The sequence below is a fragment of the Macaca fascicularis genome, chromosome 20, assembly GCF_037993035.2.
Source record: "Macaca fascicularis isolate 582-1 chromosome 20, T2T-MFA8v1.1".
In the NCBI taxonomy this organism is placed as follows: Eukaryota; Metazoa; Chordata; class Mammalia; order Primates; family Cercopithecidae; genus Macaca; species Macaca fascicularis.
Genome location: NC_088394.1, coordinates 64,425,023 through 64,447,264, shown reverse-complemented (window position 1 = coordinate 64,447,264; position 22,242 = coordinate 64,425,023). Strand labels below are relative to the sequence as shown.

The window sequence follows — 22,242 nt, the reverse complement described above, 5'->3', positions numbered from 1 at the left end:
GGGCCCAGGCGTCCTCTAGGATGCCCTGCCTGCTCCCTTTGCACCCACAGATCTGTACCTCTCTGGAAACCAGGGCTATTTTCAAGCAATTGGGTTACAAGGTCAAGAAGATTAGTTAGGGGCAGTCATGTCACCAAGCTATTCGCTCCAAGAGAACAGCACGGATGGAGGAAGTGGTGTGCTGGGGCTGTCTCCCAGCCACCTGCTGAGCCTGCCGGCTCCAGCCTGGTTCTCAGAACTGTCCTGCTCACACCAGGGGAAGCAGGAGTGGGATGAGCTGGGGCGACGGCCCCATATCTGACCCGCTCCCTTAAGATCACTAAAAACAGTCCCCCTACTTTCTGTTTCTGCAGGGTCTGCAGTAGGTAGGCCTTGGCATGGCCCACCGAGGTGAACCATGACCGACTGGCCAATACTCACCATTGACCAGCCAGAGTTGCATCTCGCCAGGAGGTGACCCCTCCTTCAGCTGCCCCCAACTCCTCGCCCACCCTCGCCCAGGAAAGTGCCCGCGGCTGCCACGGACACCATGTAGTAGGGCCGGCTGCGGCGCCCAGTGAGCTGCGATGGTTTTGTACACGACCCCCTTTCCTAACAGCTGTCTGTCTGCCCTGCACTGTGTGTCCTGGGCCCTCATCTTCCCATGCTACTGGCTGGTGGACCGGCTTGCTGCCTCCTTCATACCCACCACCTACGAGAAGCGCCAGCGGGCGGACGACCCGTGCTGCCTGCAACTGCTCTGCACCGCCCTCTTCACGCCCATCTACCTGGCCCTCCTGGTGGCCTCGCTGCCCTTTGCGTTTCTCGGCTTCCTCTTCTGGTCCCCGCTGCAGTCGGCCCGCCGGCCCTACATCTATTCACGACTGGAAGACAAGGGCCTGGCCGGTGGGGCAGCCCTGCTCAGTGAATGGAAGGGCACAGGGCCTGGCAAAAGCTTCTGCTTCGCCACTGCCAACGTCTGCCTCCTGCCCGACTCACTCGCCAGGATCAACAACCTTTTTAACACCCAAGCGCGGGCCAAGGAGATCGGGCAGAGGATCCGCAATGGGGCCGCCCGGCCCCAGATCAAAATCTACATCGACTCCCCCACCAACACCTCCATCAGCGCCGCTAGCTTCAGCAGCCTGGTGTCACCACAGGGCGGCGATGGGGTGGCCCGCGCCGTCCCCGGGAGCATTAAGAGGACAGCCTCTGTGGAGTACAAGGGTGACGGCGGGCGGCACCCTGGTGATGAGGCTGCCAACGGCCCAGCCTCTGGGGACCCTGTCGACGGCAGCAGCCCGGAGGATGCCTGCATCGTGCGCATCGGTGGCGAGGAGGGCAGCCGGCCACCCGAAGCTGACGACCCTGCGCCCGGGGGCCAGGCCAGGAACGGAGCTGGCGGGGGCCCGAGGGGCCAGACGCCCAATCACAATCAGCAGGACGGGGATTCGGGGAGCCTGGGCAGCCCTTCGGCCTCCAGGGAGTCCCTGGTGAAGGGGCGAGCTGGGCCAGACACCAGTGCCAGCGGGGAACCAGGTGCCAACAGCAAGCTCCTGTACAAGGCCTCGGTGGTGAAGAAGGCGGCCGCGCGTAGGAGGCGGCACCCCGACGAGGCCTTCGACCATGAGGTCTCTGCCTTCTTCCCCGCCAACCTGGACTTCCTGTGCCTGCAGGAGGTGTTTGACAAGCGGGCAGCCACCAAATTGAAAGAGCAGCTGCACGGCTACTTTGAGTACATCCTGTACGACGTTGGGGTCTACGGCTGCCAGGGCTGCTGCAGCTTCAAGTGTCTCAACAGCGGCCTCCTCTTTGCCAGCCGCTACCCCATCATGGACGTGGCCTATCACTGTTACCCCAACAAGTGTAATGACGACGCCCTGGCCTCTAAGGGAGCTCTGTTTCTCAAGGTAGGAGGCCTCGGCCCCGCCCGAGGACCATGCGCCCGCCGGTCCTAGAGCCACGCGGGCAGGGGGGCTGCAGTGGGGAGTCGTCATTGTGGGGGCTGGAGTGGGAGGTTGGAGTGGGAGGCAGACGCGGTCTTTCCTGGAGCTGAACCACAGGGCCCTGGCTCGGGGACACAGTCAACAAGAATGCAGGGATGAGCACCGAGGCTCTGGGCTCAGAAAGACCCATCTGAGTGATCCTGGGCCCGTTCCTCAGATCTCTGAGCCACCATTTCCCCAACTGTAAAGTGAGGAGACGGTGGGAGTGGACCAGAGCAGTAAGACCTGGGAAGGGTTCCAAGCTGGCGCAAGAGTGGCGATGGTGGTCGTGGAGATGGTGGCAGTGATAAAGCGAGGAAGAGCAGGAGGCAGGGCCCCTGTCTGTTCATATGAGGCAGAGAGACCAGCCCAGACCAAGCGCACCAGGCAGGCAGATGGGACCCTCATGTCTCCAGGCCCTGACACCGCCTGGCTCACTGAGGTCACTAGCTTCCCTGGCCTGGACAGCCCTCCCTCCTGGCTGTCGTGCAGCTGCCCTGCCAGGCTGTCTGCCCACCAGCCATGGTTTCGCTTCCATAGTCACTAATTAAAGTGAATCATAATTATTTCTGCTAATTTGGATTCGATTGGAGGAGTTTTTAGGCCGTGGTAATTTGGTCATTATACATTATCTTCCACTGCGCCTGAGACGCTCAGAGTGTTGACTTTTGTTCTCTATCCAAAAGCCGCTCATGGTGCTTCCAGAGTTTTCTGAAGCATCATTTGGCCAGTGGATGCAGCACAGGGCTTTCTGCCCCGAGAGGCAGCAGCCGCTTCAGATGTGGGTTCTGTCCCTTTAGGGTGAGACATGAAAAAGTGGCAGCTCTGCAGGGAGGGCTGTGGCTCAGAGGCCTGCCCAGGGCAGGTTTCCTCACTTCGCAGTTCCCCTCCAAAAGCAACCACGCTCTGCCTGCCCAGGGAAACACTGGTGCACGACCTGGTGCCTGCCAGGAGTGGCGGTGCTTGTCTCCAAGCCCTGAGGGAGCCAGGCAGACAGCAAGGGCCCTGGCCCCCACTTCTGGTTCCTCGATGGCTCTTGTGTGGCTGTGCCAGGCCCAGAGTTTGGGTCCTCTGCTCTTCATTAACTGCAAGGGATGCTGAAATTGAAGCAGCTCCTGACAGATAGATCCAGCGTTCCCATTTTGGCATATGGTTCGTTGGTGTTCTGTTCTCTGGATATATTTTTGTCTCAGCAGCTAGTGTGACTTTCTGGGGAAGAAGGGGATGTGTTGTCAGGCCCAGGGTGGGAGGGTGTGCCCCTCACTCCCACCCTACTACAGGTGGCTCAGAGGCCGGGGCCTCCCCTGCCCCCTACCCCAGCCCACTTCTGCACAGATCAATCCACACATCCTCTCCCCACCTCCCACTTCCCTCCTCCATGGGGCACCCTCACAGTTCCCACCGAGGTCAACAATGTCTCCCTGGGACAGCCCCTCCTCCCAGGTTCTGTCCTGAAAGTTCTTTTCATCTTCCTGTACCTCCTGGGTCTCAAACTGTAACCTGATCTATGACATTCAAAAAATTTTTTGTATTGACCTTTTTTTTTTTTTTTTTTTTTTTTTTTTTTTTTGAGACGGAGTTTCACTCTCATTGCCCAGGCTGGAGTGCAATGGCACAATCTCGGCTCACCACAGCCTCCGCCTCCCGGGTTCAAGCAATTCTCCTGCCTCAGCCTCCCAAGTAGCTGGGATTACAGGCATGCACCACCATGCCCGGCTAATTTTGTATTTTTAGTAGAGATGGGGTTTCACCATGCTGGTCAGGCTGGTCTCAAACTCTCGACCTCAGGTGATCCGCCCGCCTCGGCCTTCCAAAGTGCTGGGATTACAGGCGTTTTCCACCACACCCAACCTTGACCAATATTTTAAAATCAAGATATTTCACAGACTTTGCAGGTTCTCTCAGCAGCCCCAGGCCCGCCACATTCCACACCCCACGTGACTGCAGTGAGCTGGAGCCGTGGTTGGCTGCTCTGCAGTGGGGTTTCCCAGAGACCACCATGGTATCTGCCTGGGAGTGGGACTCTGCAGCTTCCATTTCTGTCCTTTCTAAGGCCCCTCTGCTTTGAACTGGCCCAGACCTCTCCCCCAAGCCCCCAGCCCCACATTTGGCTGCCTCCAGGACACATCTCCATTCACTCGCAAACCAGACTCAGCCTCTGCCCCAGTCTGCCCCTTTTCCAGGTTCTGCCATCCTGAAGCCAGAAGGACCACTTTGGCTGCTCTGTCCTGTGACCGATCCATACATCCCCGGCCCCTAGCTCACTTTCCAGATGGCCCTGGGTGCACCCCACATCTCCAGCTCCCTTGGCCCAGGCCCCCTCCTCTGCATCAGCCCTGCTGTGGTTTCGGTCACCCTCCCCTCCAGCTGTCCCCCGTCCTCCTTGTCCAAGGCCAGGTGTGACTCCTCTTATGCCCTCTACTGCCTCAGGAAAAGTCTGACCTTCACTTTGTACCACCTCCCCACCGCCCACCCCCCCGCCACCCTTAGCTCCAGCCCTGCCCCAGCCACAAACCCCACGAGGGGTCCCTACACTCCTTGCCCCTGCCTGTCTTGGTCCCATACTGGATGTGGCCACACCACCTCATGGAGCTCCCTCAGCGGCCGCCCGCACAATCCACTCTTCCCTTCATGGGCTCCTCTGCCCTCATGCCCAGGGTCTTGTCTGTCCATCAGACAGAGCAGCAGGACAGCAGAGCTGTGGTGTGCCCGCCACACGAGGACCCCAGGGCGGCGAAGTGAAGTACATGGGGCTGCCTCAGGGAGGGGCCCAGCCGGAGAGGGGCCGGGATGCCGGAGGGACTCGCTGCAGAAGCCAGCGGTCCCCTCCTCCCCGGAAGGCCCTCGTGGTTTCCCGTGTGGGACTTCGGAGCCTTCAGGGAAATGTGGCTCTGTGAAGGAAGGGACTGGAATCCCTTTTTCCTCACCTACAATAGAGCCTCATTCTGGATGCCTCTCCTGTTGACAGTCTTTGCCCACCAGGACTCAAAGGCACAGCCCCTCGTGTGATTGTTTGTTTTTGCAAGAGAAACACAAGGCTCTGTGGCTCCCAAGGCCACGGGCCAGGAATCAATAAGGCCCAGCAAATAATCAAGTGGGTCTTGGCAAGATCACATAGCCGATGAGGAGGGAGAAGCGGGGTGGGAGGCAGCAGGGCCTCGCCACTCCTCCCTCCAGTGGGTTCTCGTCGTGCAGGCCAAGTCTGAGGCCTCCCTGCGGGTGTCCGACCCTGCCCGGGATGCAGCATGGGGCAGGTGACACCAAGTGCTGGGTGAGTGAGAGGCTTACGCCTAAGACCAACAAACGGGCTGCTGAGGAGACACCTGGCAAAGACACTAGTCCCTCAGAAAGCAGCGCAGAGCAGCTCCGACCAACAGATCCCACTGGAAGCTGCCTAGACCACGTGAGCCTGTGACCCCGGCCCACGACGCAACTTCTGGCCTCAGTGTGTTCAACGGTAAAAGTGGCATCGCTTTACCACGTGCCTGAGCCGTTATAAGGACCCAGCAAAGTAATATCCATGCGCCGCCCCACCCCAGCACAAGCACGCCCGGCCTGAGATGATCCTCACGGAGGAGGAGCAGTAGTTGCCTGGAGATGGCGCCCCCGTGTGGCCATTTATTTATTTAGAGACTCGTTCTGTCGCCCAGGCCAGAGTGGTCCAACGGGGGATCTTGGCTCACTGCAACCTCCGCCCCGCAGGTCCAAGGGATTCTCTGGCCTCCTCAGCCTCCCGGATAGCTGGGATTACAGGCATGCACGCCCAGCTAATTTTTTTTTTTTTTTTTTTTTGGAGACAGTCTCACTCTGTCGCCCAGGCTAGAGTACAGTAGCATGATCTTGGCTCACTGTAACTTTAACCTCCCAGATTCAAGTGATTCTCCTGCCTCACCCTCCTGAGTAGCTGGGATTACAGGCACGTACCACCACACCTGGCTAATTTTTGTATTTTTAGTAGAGGGTTTCGCCATGTTGGTCAGGCTGGTCTCGAACTCCTGACCTTGTGATCTGCCCGCCTCGGCCTCCCAAAGTGCTGGGATTACAGGCGTGAGCCACTGTGCCTGGCATGCCTGCTAATTTTTGTATTCTTAGTAAAGATGGGGTTTCACCACGTTGGCCAGGCTGGTCTCGAACTCCTGAACTCAGGTGATCCACCCACCTCGGTCTCCCAAATTACTGGGATTACAGGCATGAGCCACCGTGCCCAGCCTCATGTGGGCTTTTGAGCATGGCAGCTTCATAAATATTTTGTTTTTGTAGCAGAACCATCAATGCTGCGTGATCTCACAGCCATTCCGGGGGCAGGGATGCTGTTAGGCTAAGGTTTGGGTCTGTCTGTGAGCAAGAAGTGAATGGTGAACCTATGGGGCCGAACAGCCAGACGTTCCATACCCCTGGGTGCCGGGGAAGGAAGGCTGTGCATGTTAGGGCTGGGAAGGGGATGGAGAGCTGTAGAAGGCCGGGAGCACCTGCTGCTGAGGACCTCCAGAGGGAGGAGATAATACCAGCCCGACTGACCGCAGCAGCAAAGGAAGGACAGAGCCAATCGAAGCTGTCGGAGCAGATAGGCTGTGATGTTCGCGCTGCTGTGAGCTCCACAGATGCGGGGCACCCACCCTGCAGCCCTCAGCCCTCAGCCAACTGGGAGAGGCTGCGTGTCCTGCCCAGCTACCTCCCTGGAGTGCTTTTTGGGTCTGGGGTCTCCTCATCTTGGGAAACCCAGTCTGGAATGGATTTGCACAGCTCGGGGAGGGCACAGAGGCACAAGAGGGAGGCAATCCCAGGGGTAGGGGATGAGGAGCCGGCGAGCAACCTCTCTGTGTGGGGTGTCTCCATGGCCATCCCTCACCTCTCCTGGGCCGGGCACTGACGAGGGTCCCATCTCGCCCCCACCTGGGGTAGGGCAGTTACGAGTTGCCTGTGGGGTACAGTGGAGATGCTCATTTGTATTAAGCCCGTCTTTGGGGGCCTGCCAGGGTCACCAGCCACCTGGCGGGTGGAAGGCTCTGTCTTGGGTAAAGGAGGTAAGCAGGAGGTTGGGGCAGAGGGGAGGCCTGAAGAGGCTGCCACCACAGTGGGCTCAGGATGGAGCCAGGGGTGTGCAGGGGCCAGCCTAGGACACGGACCAGCGAGCTCTCATCCAAGACTGGGGACGACAGGACCACGGCCTATAAAGCAGATGACTCACTATGTAGCCAGAAGGCGACGAGGCCAGGAGGGGCAGGGTCTGGGCCTCTTACCATGTGGGGTGGGCTCTGAGGCCACACCATGGCACAGGGGCAACCCCCTGAGATTTCAGAGGGAGAGAGCACCAGGGTGTGACTGAGGGAGGGAGGAAAGAGCCACAGGCAGGAGTGGACAAGGAACTAAGAGCCGTGGCCATGCTGGTCACTGGGAGATGGCAGGACCTGGGCCTTGGGGGAGCCTTGGTGCGGTTCGGCACTTCCCCCACGCTTTGCACAGATGGCCACCGGCTCTCCCCACGCCACAGGCCGAGAGTTTCAGCATCCGCCTCCAGCCCAGATCCGTAAGCTCTTAGAAGCAGGACGCGTCCTGTCCTTACTCGGGCCCTAGAATCTAGCCAGGAGCCTGGCTTGTGAGGGTCTGACCTCATGGGTGGGCACTGCCAGCGTCCTGTGCTCTCAGGGCCACGGCAACTGGCAGGTGGCAGCACTGACCCCCTCCTCCCCCAGGTGCAGGTGGGAAGCACACCTCAGGACCAAAGAATCGTCGGGTACATCGCCTGCACACACCTGCACGCCCCGCAAGGTAGGGCTGCCACCCGCCTGTGCTTTTCTAGGGATGGGATCAGCGCCTGGTGCCTAGCTGGGGTCTGGGGCCAGCTTCATCATCCAGTCTCTGTACTTCTGCCCTGCAGAGGACAGCGCCATCCGGTGTGGGCAGCTGGACCTGCTTCAGGACTGGCTGGCTGATTTCCGAAAATCTACCTCCTCGTCCAGCACAGCCAACCCCGAGGAGCTGGTGGCATTTGATGTCGTCTGCGGAGATTTCAACTTTGACAACTGCTCCTCTGGTGAGGCTGGGCTCCTCCCCACTCGGGTCTCCAGCTCTGGGGAGGCTGTGGGCTCAGTCACAGCGAGACAGACTTCATTACCAGCTCAGAGAATTCCTGCTCCTCGAGAGCGTGTGGGTGGGGTATTTAGCAAGACTGATTTCTCTGCCCCCTGGAAATCCTAGAACAGGAAGAGCCCACGCTCTGCCTAGAAAGCTGGAAACAGAGATGCCCTAAAAATGAACCTCTGACAAGGAAGGCTGGGGGCCTCTGAAGCAGACGCAGGACGAGTCCACTAGTAACACTCATCAACGGGGTGCCGCGCTCTCACTTTGAGCCAGCTGCCATTCTAATTGCTGTTTCACTTAAGTCTCTTAACAACCCTGAGAGGGAAGCATTGCATGTCTCCATGTGGTGTGGTGGAGAAGCTGAGACTCAGAGAGGCTGCAGAACCAGCCCAAGGTCACACAGCCAGGCAGTGATTGCACAGGGATCTGAACCCTGGGAATTGCACCTTAAACCATTAGGGTAAAAGACTCATCATCAGTGAAACAGCAAACACTTGCTGTAAATAACTGATCTGTGGATCCGATGACCATACGGACCTTGTGGGGACCTTCTTTCCTCTGTCCAAGGATAGTGGTCACTGTCACTGTCCTCAGAGGGAAGGCCGAAGACCAGGGCCTGTGCTCGGGGAGGTGTTCTCAAGGACACAGAAAAGCAGTGACAAATGAAGCATGGGGGCACCTGACTGGGACCGAGATCCCACTCAGGGGCAGTGGCCTAAAGGACGGGGACCTGGCAGCATGTGGGGAGTAACTGATGGGAAGCAGGGGCGCAGGTCGTGTGGGACAGCAAAGCCCCCTGATGCCTCAGTGTTTCCTCCCTCCCCGCACAGACGACAAACTGGAGCAGCAGCACTCCCTGTTCACCCACTACAGGGATCCCTGCCGCCTGGGGCCTGGGGAGGAGAAGCCATGGGCCATCGGTGAGCTGGGACTGGGGGAGGAAGATGGAGACTGGGCACACCACAGGCTTCCCTCAAAGACCACTAGGACCTGCCCCCAAGACCTCACTGCTGGGAAGGGCCCCACTCTGCTGCCCCTGGCTAGCCCGTGCCCACAGAGACCACGCCCTAGAGGCTGCCTGGGCCCCACCTGCAGCAACTGCTGTCGTCCCCTTTTCCCCCACAGGTACTCTGCTGGACACGAATGGCCTGTATGATGAGGACGTGTGCACCCCCGACAACCTGCAGAAGTAAGCACTGCACTCCCAGGCTGGGGACAAGGCACTGACGCCCTGACTCAGGTGGAGACAGGGACTGGGCAGGACCCACTCGGGAGAGCTCAGCTTGGGCTCATGAGGGCTTTTGTTTGGCGGAAACCTGTCCCTCATCCCACCTTTGATAGCTTTTGGGAGCTGGGAGCTGGGCCAGGCAGGTGGATGTCAGGCCCTTACGCCCAGGGGGACTGGCCTTGCTAAATCTCTAGGGGTGTTTCCTAAACCTGTTTTCAGGAGCTGGGCCTCGGCCTGCTGGGTACAGGAGAGGGCCTGGAATTTCTCAGGCCCAGGCCACAGGTCGACTCCTGTGAAAGAGTTGCTGGGTATGGCGTCTGCTGCAGGCAGCCTGGTAGCTTGCAGTGCCAATCAGGCAAATAGACACCAGCAGCAATAACACACCGACCATTTTCAAAGTAGACACAGTTCCATCCCAGCCAACATTCATTCTTGAGCCCAGTGAGATGTCCATAAAGAACACATCTGAGAGGCCAACAGCAGAACCAATTTATAATTCACAGCCTGAGACTGCAGTCATGGCGATGGTTCCTTGCAGCTAATTTAAGCCAATTAATTAGATTATAGACTAAATTTGAAACATCATCCTATGCTGAGAAAATTCTTTTTATGAGATGATGATTTAAAAATGACTACCAGTAACTCTCAGATCATTGACGCTGGAATTAATTATCAAAGGCAAAGGACAGTGACGGATTCCATTTCTGAGCTGGAACAATGTTCTGAATGTCATTAGTGTATTTATCTTAAGGCTGAAAAAAACCTTGTGGAAGCCCATGTTTGCAGGCCCTGCCTCACCGGGTGCCCCTTTTCCATCCGTCCAGGCACTCATCGACCTGGCGGCCTGTGCAGGGTCTCTCACCACTGCACTTCCCATCCCAGGCCCTGGCCCAAGCCTGCCCTCTGCGGTGGGGGCTCCCAGGAGGGGGTCCTAGGTCTCTGGCCCAGTGGTGCTGAGGCCCCAGGGGACAGGCTGACAGGAAGGAGACGGGCACACTGCTTGTCTCAGGGCAACAGTGCCAGAAAGGGATTCCAGATGTCACATCCCCCCGCTCCAGCGTCCTGCCCTCCCTGTGGATCCCCTAGCACCATCATGGGTTTCCTCACTCAGAAGCGGGATGACAGCCTGTTCCCTGAAGTGTCTTGGGGCCCACAGCAACCACTCTCGTTTCAGAGGAGGAAACGGAGGCTTGGAGGCTCGGTGACATAAGCAGAGTCACACAGCCACGTAGGGACAGCCCCACATGAGACTCCTCGGAGGTGCTCTCCTGGTTCCCTCAGCCCAGTCAACCTGGGAACAACAGTCACAGGGGTCCCCAAGATTCACGGCAAAGACCAAGCTCCCCAAAACAGCCCCCCTATTGGCTCAGGGCAGAAGCCCATTCTGCGGAACGGGTGGGATCAGTTTTGTCCGAGTTCAGAAAGGGAAAGGGAGTGCTGGCCAGGCTGGGGTGGACGGGACACCTCGACAGGCTCCGGAGCCCCGATTCAGCCAGGAACCCGCAGGCGACTGGGCCTGCCCCCAGCTGAGGCCCTTTTTGGGCCTGCAGGAGAGACAGATCTTAAACCCAGAGCTTTGGTGCCACCACCCGCTCCCACACTGGGGGAGACCATGGCTCCGCAAACAGCCCCTGCCAGGCCCAGGGGCGGGCATGGGGGCTCACCTGCCTCCTGCGTGTGTGGACAGGGTCCTGGAGAGCGAGGAGGGCCGCAGGGAGTACCTGGCGTTTCCCACCAGCAAGAGCTCGGGCCAGAAGGGGCGGAAGGAGCTGCTGAAGGGCAACGGCCGGCGCATCGACTACATGCTGCACGCAGAGGAGGGGCTGTGCCCGGACTGGAAGGCCGTGAGTAGGGCGGGCCCATGCAAAGACAGAGTGGGGCCTGGGCCCTGCAGCTCTCGACAGCTGACTCCCTGAGACCCCACGCCCCGTCACTCCCTCAAACCCTTACGGCCCCAGGTCCTCCAGGTCCCAGCCCACCCCAGCCAGGGGCCTCACTTCGGGGATCCCCAGCCCGCTCCCTGCAGGATGCCCTCGGAATCTGACCAAGGCTGTTTCTCCCCTCTCCCACTCGCCCCAGGAGGTGGAAGAATTCAGTTTTATCACCCAGCTGTCCGGCCTGACGGACCACCTGCCAGTAGCCATGCGACTGACTGTGTCTTCAGGGGAGGAGGAGGCATAGACCGTCTGGAGCAGCGGGGCCTCTGCCAGCCCTTGGAGCCGCAGCCCATCCCTGGGCCATGTCCCCTCCATCGAGCTCCTGGTGCTTGGGGGAGGAGGACAGGAACAGGGAGGGAGCCACAGTCAGTGCCCGGGAACCTGGAAGCTGCGCTGCTCTGCACCTCTGGGCCTCACCGCAGACAGACAGAGAAGTCAGGCCCGCCCCGGGAGCCTCCAGCTGCCTAACCAGTGCCATTCTTTCACAACGTGATTTTCTACAAATCTACAGCACAACCGAGTTTGTAACCCGTGGGTTAGTATGAGGACCGGGTTCATGTACTCTCTGTATCTCTTCTTAAGCTTCGTCCAGGGTTCTTTATTTTTGTCTGCTGCCAATGTCGTCTCGCATGCCTGCACCCTCGCATGCACGCTGCTTGCATGCCACGTGCCACGCTGTAGCCACAGACCCCTTGCTCGGGCCTCACCCAAGGCCAAACTCCAAACACAATCAGAACCAGCCAAAGAAGCACTTCCTGGGCACGGCCGCCAGCTCTCCCGCCTCCAGTGTGGGCTGGCTCCCGCAGGGTCCCAGGGCTGCGTCTCTACCAGCCAGCCAGGGCTCTTCCCAGGGTCTCCCATTCAAGGGCGATTACATTTTAAAAAGAAAAATAGAAAAAGGTTAATCGCAAAACCAACCCTCACTTCACAGGGTCTGTAAGTCACTCACAGAACTTTGCTCTTCCCGAGACAGGGTCCCTTCGCCAGCCCAGGCACAACAGGGTCCGGCAGGCTCTGGCGCCCCGGGCTTCCTCTGGGGGCCTTCCATCTGGGCAGTGGAGCCATAAACCGGGAATCCGAGAAGACAGCATCCACTTTTTTTTTTTTTTTACAGGAAGAAGGGACTCACAGCATAAAGGGGGGTGGGGGGATCCTGATTTTGAAAATAACCTATTTGTAGCTTCTCTTCTATCAAAACCAACACATCCTCTTCTTTCTGCCAATCCTCTCTCCCCTCCGGACACCTCTCTGGTTCGGGACCAATCCCTCCCTGGGGACGTGCCCCACCCGCGTGCCGGCTGAGCTCAGGAACCCCTGCCTGCCCCCTGGGTCTGCGGTTCTGGTCTCCCAGGCCCATCCTCAACAGCTACCCCAGCCAACACCAAGGCCACAAGGGGACCCCGGCCTAGGAGGCAGGAAGCCAAGGTGCAGACAGCAGCCTGGCCCTCACCAGTGCACGGGCTGGGGCAGCGAGGCTGACAGTTGCCGCATGCCCAGGGCAGGGTGTGGTACTGGCACCCAGGTTCAGCATGGCAGAGCTGGCCAACAGCCTGTGGTCCCCGATCTGCCTCCAGCCCCCAGGCCCCTTCCGCAGCACTGCCTCTGCCCACCTGCCTTTAACAGACGCCAGGGCTGCTCCTGTCATGCCGCGAAGGTTTTGTCTGTTTCATAGTTTGAGACTCAACTTGAGGGACTTTTTGACAATCCCCGCTGACCTCAGCTCCTCGTGGTGCCCTGGCCCTGTACCTAGCCTGGCCCAGGGCTGGCTTTGCCTGGCGAGGCTGGAGGGAGCACCAGGACCTGCTGTCTGTTGTCAGCCCCTCCTGGTGCTGGTGCCCTGATGCTGTGCCTTGTCACCCATTGAGCTGCAAGAGGGACCAAGAGGAGGCCACGCAGCCAGCCAGACACCCAGCCCTCTGCTGGGGCAGACAACGCCGCGGAGCCCGGGGAGCCTGGCGCTAGGACGTGCGTCCTTGTGACACTGGCCTGTCTGAACTCACCTGGCCTGGGAAGCACCGTCTGTGCCCGGATCCAAGCCCTGCCACCTAGAGTCCAGAGCCAGGAAGGGGCTGCTGAGGGAGGGCATCCTGCTGGGCTCTCTACTCGGCCCGCCCCTCCAAGGGTCTGGCCTGTGAGCCTTGACTGGGCTTCATGCTGTGGAGGCCCCCCCACTCCCTGAAGCAGCTGGGACTCTGCTCACACAAGCGACTGGGCTGGCCCTGGACCCTAAACTCCAAGCCCGTGCTGGCTGCCTGCACACAGAGAGCAGCTGAGGCCCAGGCAGGGCCCCCACACCAGACCCCAGCATAGCTTCCCCACCCAGGCACCCCCTTCCCAGGGCAGCAGGTGTGGGAGTCAGGGCCGCACGCTCCTCCCCTCCCACCTCACAGGCAGCCTTAGGCGAGTCATTTTCTGTCATCACAAGGTTGCCTCTGCCTAGTCAGGTCCTGGTGTCCAGAGTAAGGACGTGTGGCCCCCAGGCCCCTGCACACCTCCCTCAGCGCCAAGGCAGGGATCCCCTACCCACGTGTCCCATAGTGGCTGCCTGTGGATTCCCGGGCTTCGTGTACAGGCCAGGCCCTTCCACTGATTAAGTGAAACATTGCTGAATCTCAGATTCTGTGGCATCTAAGGCCTAGCAGGGGTGGGCACACGGGTCACCCGAGGCCCGCACCAAGGCTCTGTGCCTGCCCCAGGCCCAGTCTCAAAGGAAGCCACGAGGCACGGGGGCCGCTGAGGAAGGAAATGTTCATTTTCATTCATCCATAACCACCTTAAGTTTTAAGTATATCAATCTTGATGCTTTTTAACTATTGCTTTTTAACTTGCTGAGATTTAGAAATACTGTTATAAAAAAACTTTTTTAATTTCTGTATTTTTTCTGTATTGTATCTTCACGGGACATTAGGGGTTTTCTATGGTAAGCACACCTACGGTTTTGGTAACATTATCAAATATATATCCAGACGGTTCTTCCCTAGAAGAAAAATCTTTACACCTGATAAGATATTTTGAAAAGAGAGGTGTTCTTTTTCCTTATTGGTGCTGAAAGGAAGGATGGATAACGAGGAGAAAATAAAACTGTGAGGCTCAAGGCTGGTGTTCTCCACTTATTTCAGCGACAAGCTGGGGCCAGGCCTCAGGGGCATGCCTGGGGGCAGGGGATGGAATTCCTGCCTCCAACTGCAGGACAGGAGCTGCCCAAGTCTGCCTAAATCCGAGGACACCGGAACTCTGCTCATACAGGCGGCTCGGCTGGCCTGGCACAAGCCTCACCTCCTGAGCTGGGAGCCAGAGGCCACTGGGTTCTCTCACTTGGTGTCTGCTGTTACCTGAGAGCTGGGACATAACCAAGGGGGGTTAGTGTGTGAGAGAAGCAAGGCCACGGCACCTCTGGCCTCTCAGGTGAAGTGGGGCTGGGCAGGGGCTGCTCCCCGCTGTACCCCACCTGCAGGAGGGGCTTTCCAATCCGAGGGCGGTACAGGGAACAGGGCTGCCTCGCGGCTCCTCTGATAGCCACTTTCCTGGGTCTGCATCTCAGTAACTGCTCTGGAACAGCTGCCTTGTGTCCAGTCTCAGGTCCTGGCAGGCTACCAGCTGGTGCAGCACTGAGGCCAGACACCTATGGATGTGGCTTGAAGTTACCTGGCAGATGAAAGGGCCAGAACCCAGGCCCAGCCAGGGTCTTCAAGCCCCAGAGACCCAGCCACATTCAGTGTCTCCACCCTCCCAGCAGAAGCCAGAGGAGCAGAGACCCGGAGATCCCCGAGCGGGACGGGCAGGACAGGCTGCCATGGGGACTGCTCGCCAAGGGTGGCGTGGACAACCGCACCCGCCAGCCCCACAAGCCCCCTGTGGTTCCACTTCCTCCCCAGCTGGGGAGAGATGTCTCCACACTGGAGCTTTCTCAGCACCTCGGAAGCACAAGCAGGGGGGTCTCCCCCGCCCCTCCAGGGCTCCAAATTCAGTCACCCTCTCATGCTCCCTGCCACAGCTGGAGCCAGAGGCCAGCAGTGCAAAGATACAACATGGCGCAGTCTTTCCCATCCCCGAGGCCGAGCAGCTCCCGGAAAGGAGAGGAGAGCCTTCAGCCTTCCCCACTAGAAAGCCATGAGCCACTCAGAACCCACAGCCCTCAGGCCACTTTATTGCCCAGGAGTGGTGAGTCTGGGGTGTCTGCAAGCCTGAACTCCATGGTGATGTCGCCTGTGCCGGGGTGAAACTCCACCACATAGCTGACCGTCTGCGGGCCACCCAGCGGTGCTCTGGGATCCAGGACAGGGCTGAAGAAGTAGACAGCCTGCTTGCAGTGGGGGTTCCAACAGCAGCCTCCCTGTAGGATGAAGAGCAGGAAGACGGTGAGAGCTCCCTGGCACCGTAGCCTCCTTCCTGGCCAGCCTCCAGCCCAAGCAGCTCGCAGCAGAGAGAAGCTGCGCAGGGGCCAGATGTCCCAGGGGGTCATCATCTGGCCCAAAGAACTTGTGAGACACACCCGGAGCACAGGGGCAGGGAGGCCTCCCCAGGCGGCGCCTGCTCTCAGGGTCTGCACGCACACTGGGGCTCGGCGCGCAGGCACTACCTCGGGGTCTGCAGGCTCCAGGAGGCCAGTGCTGAGCGTGCACTCCGGTGTCAGGTGGTACTCCATCCACAGCACTGCTGCGTGGCTCCTCCCAGGCCTGCCAAGGAGAGGGGGGACCCAGCAGAAGCAGTCACACAAGAGGCAGGGGGGCACGGCTGCAGCTCCTGCTGCTTTCCAGAAACCTGTGGTCTTCCCCATTTCCTTCCTGCCCCTCCGGGAGCTCCTAGTGCCACATCCAACTGAATGTTCCTCAGAAAAACCCCAGCCAGAACAGCCGCAGCCGAGCCCCGACGTGAGCCAACCCGAGCCCTGCAGCCAGGCTACACATGGGGCAGGGCCAGTGTGGTTGCAGGGTCCGGGGGGCTTGAGGCACAGCCTGGCACTGAAGGCTGGAAAGCCCCTCTGATAGCCCAGACAGCAACCCTGGGAGCTCAGGTGGCGGCGCCCACCCTGCCTGGCTGCCTGTCCCAAGTTGGGAGGCGCTTCCGGGGAAGAAGTCACTCCTCGGGCGAGGTGGGGTGAGGGCCGGAGTGGGACAGGGCTGCCCGTGCCTGGACGCCAGCAGCACTCCCTGACCCTGACCTGCTTCAGCTCCCAGGAGGGTTCAGGAAAATGGTGCATCGGTGACCACAGGAACTAAGCTCCCATCTTCCTGAGGTGTGATCCAACAAGAGAGCCTCAGCTGTGGGAAGTGAGCAGCGCCCTCCCTGGCTCCCCCGGCCGACTGGCACACACGGGACCGTGGGAACCACCACACACGTAGGGCCGCTCTGACAGGGAAGGGCAAGGTCATGGGAAGGACGAATACCCCATCCACGTGTCAGCGTCTCCCAGGCCAGCTGTGCTCACCATGGGGGTGAGAACTCCAAGGGCAAGCAGCAGCCCCTCCCTGCCCCCCGGGGCCCTCCCTACACCCACCTCCTGAGCTCCATGGTGCCCTCGGCACACAGGGGCCGTGGGGGCACCAGCTGCCGGAAGTCAAAGGCCAGGATCTGCCGGGGCTCGGAGAGGCTGCGGCACGGGTACTCCCACAGTGGGTGGGGCTCAGCCTCCCTGCTCTCCCTGAAGTCCAGGGCACGCTGCGAACAGAAAGGGGCCTGGGGGCTGCAGAGACAGGCCGGCAGCCAGACAGAGGCACCCCTCCCCGGCTTGGCTCTCACTGACTGCAGTCACAAGGGGTGTGTGTTCTCCCATAAAGATGCTGAGTGCCCAGCAGACCAGCGGCTCCCCAGGCACCGCTGGCTCTGAGCCCTCGCTCTCCGGATTTTTAAGATGGGGTGGTGTCGCCTGTCTCAAGCTGTTCTGAGGACCACATGTCTACGTCACTGGTGAGAACACCCAGCACCTAGAAACCTGGCGACCACGAAAGCTGTGTGGCCCTGACAGGTGGGCCCCAGGCCATGGGGAGGGATAAATGCGTGACAGTACAGCCCCGGTGCCTGGCGGCAGGTTGGGGGCACCTGCATCCAGGAGGGATGCAGAAAGCTGCCTGGAGGAGGGGAGCTGACAGTCAAATGGGAGCCGGCAGAAGGGCCAGAGGGGGCCTTGAGGATAGAGGTAAGCCAGGAGAGCAGGCCAGGGCATCCAGGCCAGCTGGGCCACTCTGCAGGGGTGGCGTGCGGGAGCTATCCAGGGCATTCCTGCAGTGGGGATGTGGCCAGACTCAGATCTACAAGTTCATGTGGGCTCCTTGTGGAGGACGGCCAGAGCAGGAGGGGCTCAAACCAGGACGGCAGCAGTCGGGGGACAGCCTGGGTTGGAGGCTCACTGGGAGCATGAAGACCAATGGCAGGGGACGGGAGGACTCTCGAGGGAGGATGCCCAGGGCCCTGGGCCTGGCTGGTGGTGTGAAGTGGTGCCAGGTCTAAGACAGGGCACTGGAAAGGCCAGGCTGAGGGTGGGGAAGGGCAGGTGGATTTGGAAAGCGTAAAAAAATGCCTGGCGCCCCACTGTGGGATACCCACCACTCTCGGCCATCTGCCTGAGCACACAAGAGACAGACACTGGCCCAGGACCAGAGTGGCAGAACCGTATCAGCAAGAGGGGACAGGGACAGCCAGGGTGGGCAGGCCGAGAGCAGGGGCCCAAGGGAGCACATGGATCCAGAGCATGTAGGGCTCAGCACGAAGGAGATTTCTAGAAGCATGGAACAGTCAGTGATCTGCTGTGAGGGGCAGGCAAGATGCAAACTGAAAATATCCACTAGGTTTAATTTACTTAAAAGTGTTCACACACAGGCAATCCATGTTCACTGTGGGAAAATGTCAACAGAAGGGTGAGCAGAGGCAGAAAAGCCCCACCTCCCGATGCACGGCCGCCACTGCTTCCCGCCAATCTGGTGTCCATGAGATTTTTTTCTTGAGACAGGGTCTTCCTCTCTCACCCAGCCTGGAGGCAGTGGCGCAAACGCAGCTCACTGCAGCCTCGACCTCCCAGGCTAAAGCCATCCTCCCACCTTAGCCTCCTGAGTAGCTGGTAATACAGGTGTACACTACCATGCCTGGCTTTTTTGTAGACACAGGATCTTGCTATATTGCCCAGGCGGGTCTCGAACTTCTGGGCTCAAGCAATCCACCTGCCTCAGCTTCCCAGAGTGCTGGGATGACAAGCAGGAGCCACGTGCATTTCCTTAATACACAGCACGGCCCATGCTCCTCACCCCGCCCCTCTCACATGGATGGAACAGGACTCTCAGCTTCAGTCCCCATGAATCCAAGAACCACTGGCACTGTCAGGACGGCCCATGGTTCTGGGGAACGTGGGCTCAGTTACTACTGTTCAGGGCGCTGCCAACCCCTACACCATGTAAATAACCTGTGGGACACTCCTCAGGTACCCCTCCCTGGGAATGGAGCCCCCACCGTGGAAATGACTAAGAAGGTTCCCAGACTGTTTTTGGAAAGGCTGCCCCAATAGGAAACAAGCTGCGGGCACTGGCGGGGGCAATTCCAATGACGGGACATGTGGGCCCAGTGAAGATTCTGACTCAGGGTGACAGCACGGAGCCAAGAACAGGGCTGGTACCAAGCAATGCTCATGGTGAACCACACAAAATGGCAGCACCTGACCTCACTGCCCCCAACAGAAGAGCCTGTGCTGCCCAAGCCAGGACCCTGTCAGAGGCCTGTGCCACAGGAGCAGGTGGGCGGGACTGCGCAGTGTGGCCCTGCTTACCTTAATCATGTCGTCCATGATGTGCACGTCGAAGCCTTCGCAGTCACCACAGGGGCTCCGGATCCGCCACAGGTCCTGTGAGGAAGGAGCAGCCCCGTCCACACCCGCCCGCCAGGGCACAGGGAAGTGTGGCAGCAAGAACAAGAGGCACATCTTGCTGTTCCCTGCACACCTGAAAGAGACCCCCAAGCATGAAGGGGCTCAGAGAGAACAAAGATCCACAGCGGTTTCTGTAACAGACTGGGCTGGGCGGGAACCTGCAAGCTCTGACATGACACCTGAGTCCTCTCCTATAAGGGACAGTCAGCCAAAGCTACCAGGCTGGGGGCTGCACACTCCTATCCGGGCCATCCTCAACACCATTTCTTCAGGAAGAAATCTGTAAGCCAGTTCTCTCCCCAGCATCACCTCCAGTTCACGAGGATGCCGGGGAAAGAAAAAGGCCCTGCCCAGAGGAATCCAGAGGACACTCAGGCCACACGGCCTTCCCTCCCTTCCTCCTGGTCACACGCATGGATCATGACATCCCCTCTTTGGCCACGAAAACCAGTATTCATGTGGAAATCTGATTAGGTAAACAAGTAACACAGGAGAAACGCCCAGAATGTGTGATGGAGCCACTCAGCTGAGAGAGAAAACCACTCTCATCAAATGAGATGCGCTCTCCATCCAGGGCAAAGCTTTTCGAAATCCTTTTAATAAAACTGCCCTTCCCAAAATGACTTTGTGACTGTGGTTCTGCTTTGATGAGAAAATTAAAAGGAAGCTTTTCCATTTTTTCTTGCATAAAGCAGCTGACTCTCCCATCTCAAAATGCTTTTAACAACTAAAGCCTCGGCTCTTAACGAGAGCAGAGCAGGCCACACGGCGTGGCTTCTGAAACGCTTAATTTATATTTTTTAATTATTCTGATAAGCCACAATTGTAAAATGACAACACTCAGCCATTTCCATTTCGTATGTCAAATTATCGCATTTCTAAAAAGGCAAGCATCTTCTATTCAACCCCACAGTGTGCTGACACAGAAAGAAAACAAGCTCCAATCATCAAGGCCCGAGTTGCTCTACAGGTGCCCAAGGTTCCTGCAAGAAAACAAGGTTCCCCACTCGCCGCCTCTGCTTTTTTCTGCAGCACCCCCTGGGTGGCCTACCCTGAACTCCACAACCACAGCGTGCAGCGAGGCTGCCTGGGGCATCACCACGGCGCCTGGCCCCAGGTGCTGGTCCACAGCGGTCCGCACGTACCAGAAGTAGAGGCTGTGCCACGGCAGCAGGCTGGTAGTGAAGAACGGCTCGCCCAGGAGGAGAGAGACCTGCTGAGCAGGGCGAGAAGCAGGGCCCAGGTGTCAGGAGGTGTCAGGAGCGTTCACAGGAACAGGGAGCAATAGGCCACTCAGTCACTCAAGTTACTCCCTCGCTCCCTCCCTCCCTCAGTCACTCACTCATTCAGTCACTCATTCCCTCCCTCCCTCCTCAGTCCCTCTCTCCCTCAGTCAAAAAGCAAGGCAGCAAGGCACTCTGTACCTGCCCTGGAGGCTTTAAAGACTACAACCAGATACGAGTCCCCTGCTCAGGAGAGCAGAGTGGAAGAGGGAAGCAGACAAAGTGCAGCTGACCCCATGCGACAGAAAAAAGCAAGGAAGGGGGTCATGGCGGGACCCCAGAAATAAATGTGCCAGAGGGGGCTTCCAGAGTGGCATCCTGCCAACCCTCACTGGACACTTTATCTCAGGACTTACTCCATCTCCCTCCCCAGGCTCTGAGCACCACAAGAGCAGGGACTGGCAGCCCAGCATCCCCAGCAGTGGGCCAGTGCCGTGACCAGATGTTCCGTGAACATTTGTGAGTAAATGAACAAATGCATGGCAAGGAGCCTGAACGGCCAAGGGAGGAGCAGCAGAGGCAAGAGTGAGGCCAGGAGACAGCAAGGTCCCCCAAGGTGAGGGTGTGGAGCTGGACAGGAGCCAGGACAAGATAAGGGGCTGGACTCATCCCGGAGGCGGCAGCGGCGGGGGTGGTGGGTGTCACTAAAAGCTTTCAAGAGGGGTTCAAAATCAGAAGGAATGTGATTTAGAAGATCCTGCTGAGGACCATGAAGTGTGGAAGGGAATCTGCAGGTGCTCGGGACGGAGGCGACCTGGGAGAGTGCAGAAACAGTCCAGGCAAGAAATGGAGACTGCAGGGTGGGAGGGGTGGGAGGAGAGGAAGGGGTGGCAGAGGGTGAGGCAGCCGACCCCGGGCAGGCCCAAGCAAACAGGCACCAAAGCGGGGCCAGTCAGAGATGAGGGAGATGCAGCGGGAAATGCTGGGAGACAGAAAGGGCTGCCCTGAGTGCTTCCTGGCCTCCCCCCGACAGCATCAGGAACAAGGCAAGAACGCCCACTCCCACCACTCCAATTCAACATGACCCGGTCTACCGGTACACCACACAATGGCTTTCAGAATCATCTCCTATGCCCTCATCTATGACGGAGAAAAAGGGTGACTTGTGGATGAATATTTATAGCAGCATTACTCACAACAGCCTCAAAGTAGGAGCCACCCAAATGTCCATCAGCTGATGAACAGATAAATAACATGGTCTATCCACACAATGGAATCTTATTGAGCAAGAAAGAGAAATAAGGTATTGATTCAGGCTACAACATGGATGAGCCCTGAAAACATGAAGCCATATGAGAGGCCAGCCACGAAAGACCACACACTGTCTAATTCCACTCACACGAGACGCCCAGAATGGGCGAGCTGAAGACAGAAAGGAGGAGAATGGGTGCCCTGGGCTGGGGACTGCAGACAAATGGTGTGTGACTGCCAATGGGTAACGAAAGGGTTCTTAAACTGATGTGGCGATGGTTACACAACCTTATGAATACACAAAAATCACTGAGTGAATCATAAGGTATGTGAATTATATCTCAATAAAACTGTTATTTTTAAAATGGGCAAAAGGCTTGAATAGACATTTCACCAAGCAAGACAAAAGCACATGAAATTATGCTCACCATCATCAGTCATTAGGCAAACACAAATTAAAACTATGCGGAGATATCACCACACTCCCACTAAAATGGTTATAAACAAGCGAATACCAAGTGCTGGTGAGGATCCGAGAACCTGGACCCTCAGACGTTATCGATGGGGATGTCAAATGGACAGCCACTTCGAACAACAGTTCAGCAGCTTCTTAAAAAGTTGACCGTAACTACCACATGACCCAGCAATCCACACCAAGGCACCTGCGTAAGAGAACTGAGGACTCATATCCTCACTAAGACCGGTG

General features: G+C 58.3%; 2 protein-coding genes across 22 annotated transcripts in view; one reads left to right on the top strand and one right to left on the bottom strand.

The window, feature by feature from the left end:
- Positions 1-14,304, top strand: part of SMPD3 (sphingomyelin phosphodiesterase 3) — a 91,785-nt gene extending 77,481 nt beyond the window's left edge. For both annotated transcript variants that reach the window (XM_045382702.2, XM_005592346.4), the window contains 7 exons: positions 354-1,889; positions 7,658-7,733; positions 7,843-7,998; positions 8,876-8,965; positions 9,171-9,234; positions 10,961-11,117; positions 11,353-14,304. In XM_045382702.2, coding sequence (XP_045238637.2) covers positions 567-1,889; positions 7,658-7,733; positions 7,843-7,998; positions 8,876-8,965; positions 9,171-9,234; positions 10,961-11,117; positions 11,353-11,454 — 1,968 coding nt within the window. In that variant the 5' untranslated portion in view covers positions 354-566 and the 3' untranslated portion in view covers positions 11,455-14,304. The remainder of the gene's footprint in view (positions 1-353; positions 1,890-7,657; positions 7,734-7,842; positions 7,999-8,875; positions 8,966-9,170; positions 9,235-10,960; positions 11,118-11,352) is intronic.
- PRMT7 (protein arginine methyltransferase 7) overlaps positions 14,055-22,242 on the bottom strand; it is a 47,965-nt gene continuing 39,777 nt past the window's right edge. For 8 of the 20 annotated variants that reach the window (XM_074027438.1, XM_065537324.1, XM_074027437.1 and 5 more), the window contains 5 exons: positions 20,208-20,275; positions 18,964-19,135; positions 16,708-16,868; positions 15,790-15,886; positions 15,330-15,543 (listed from right to left, as the gene is read on the bottom strand). In XM_074027438.1, the coding sequence (XP_073883539.1) occupies positions 15,346-15,543; positions 15,790-15,886; positions 16,708-16,868; positions 18,964-19,135; positions 20,208-20,275 (696 nt within the window). In that variant the 3' untranslated portion in view covers positions 15,330-15,345. Of the gene's footprint in view, positions 14,550-14,658; positions 14,833-15,329; positions 15,544-15,789; positions 15,887-16,707; positions 16,869-18,963; positions 20,046-20,113; positions 20,276-22,242 lie in introns of those variants that run through there. The other 12 variants (XM_074027439.1, XM_074027436.1, XM_074027440.1 and 9 more) reach the window with 4 other exon arrangements.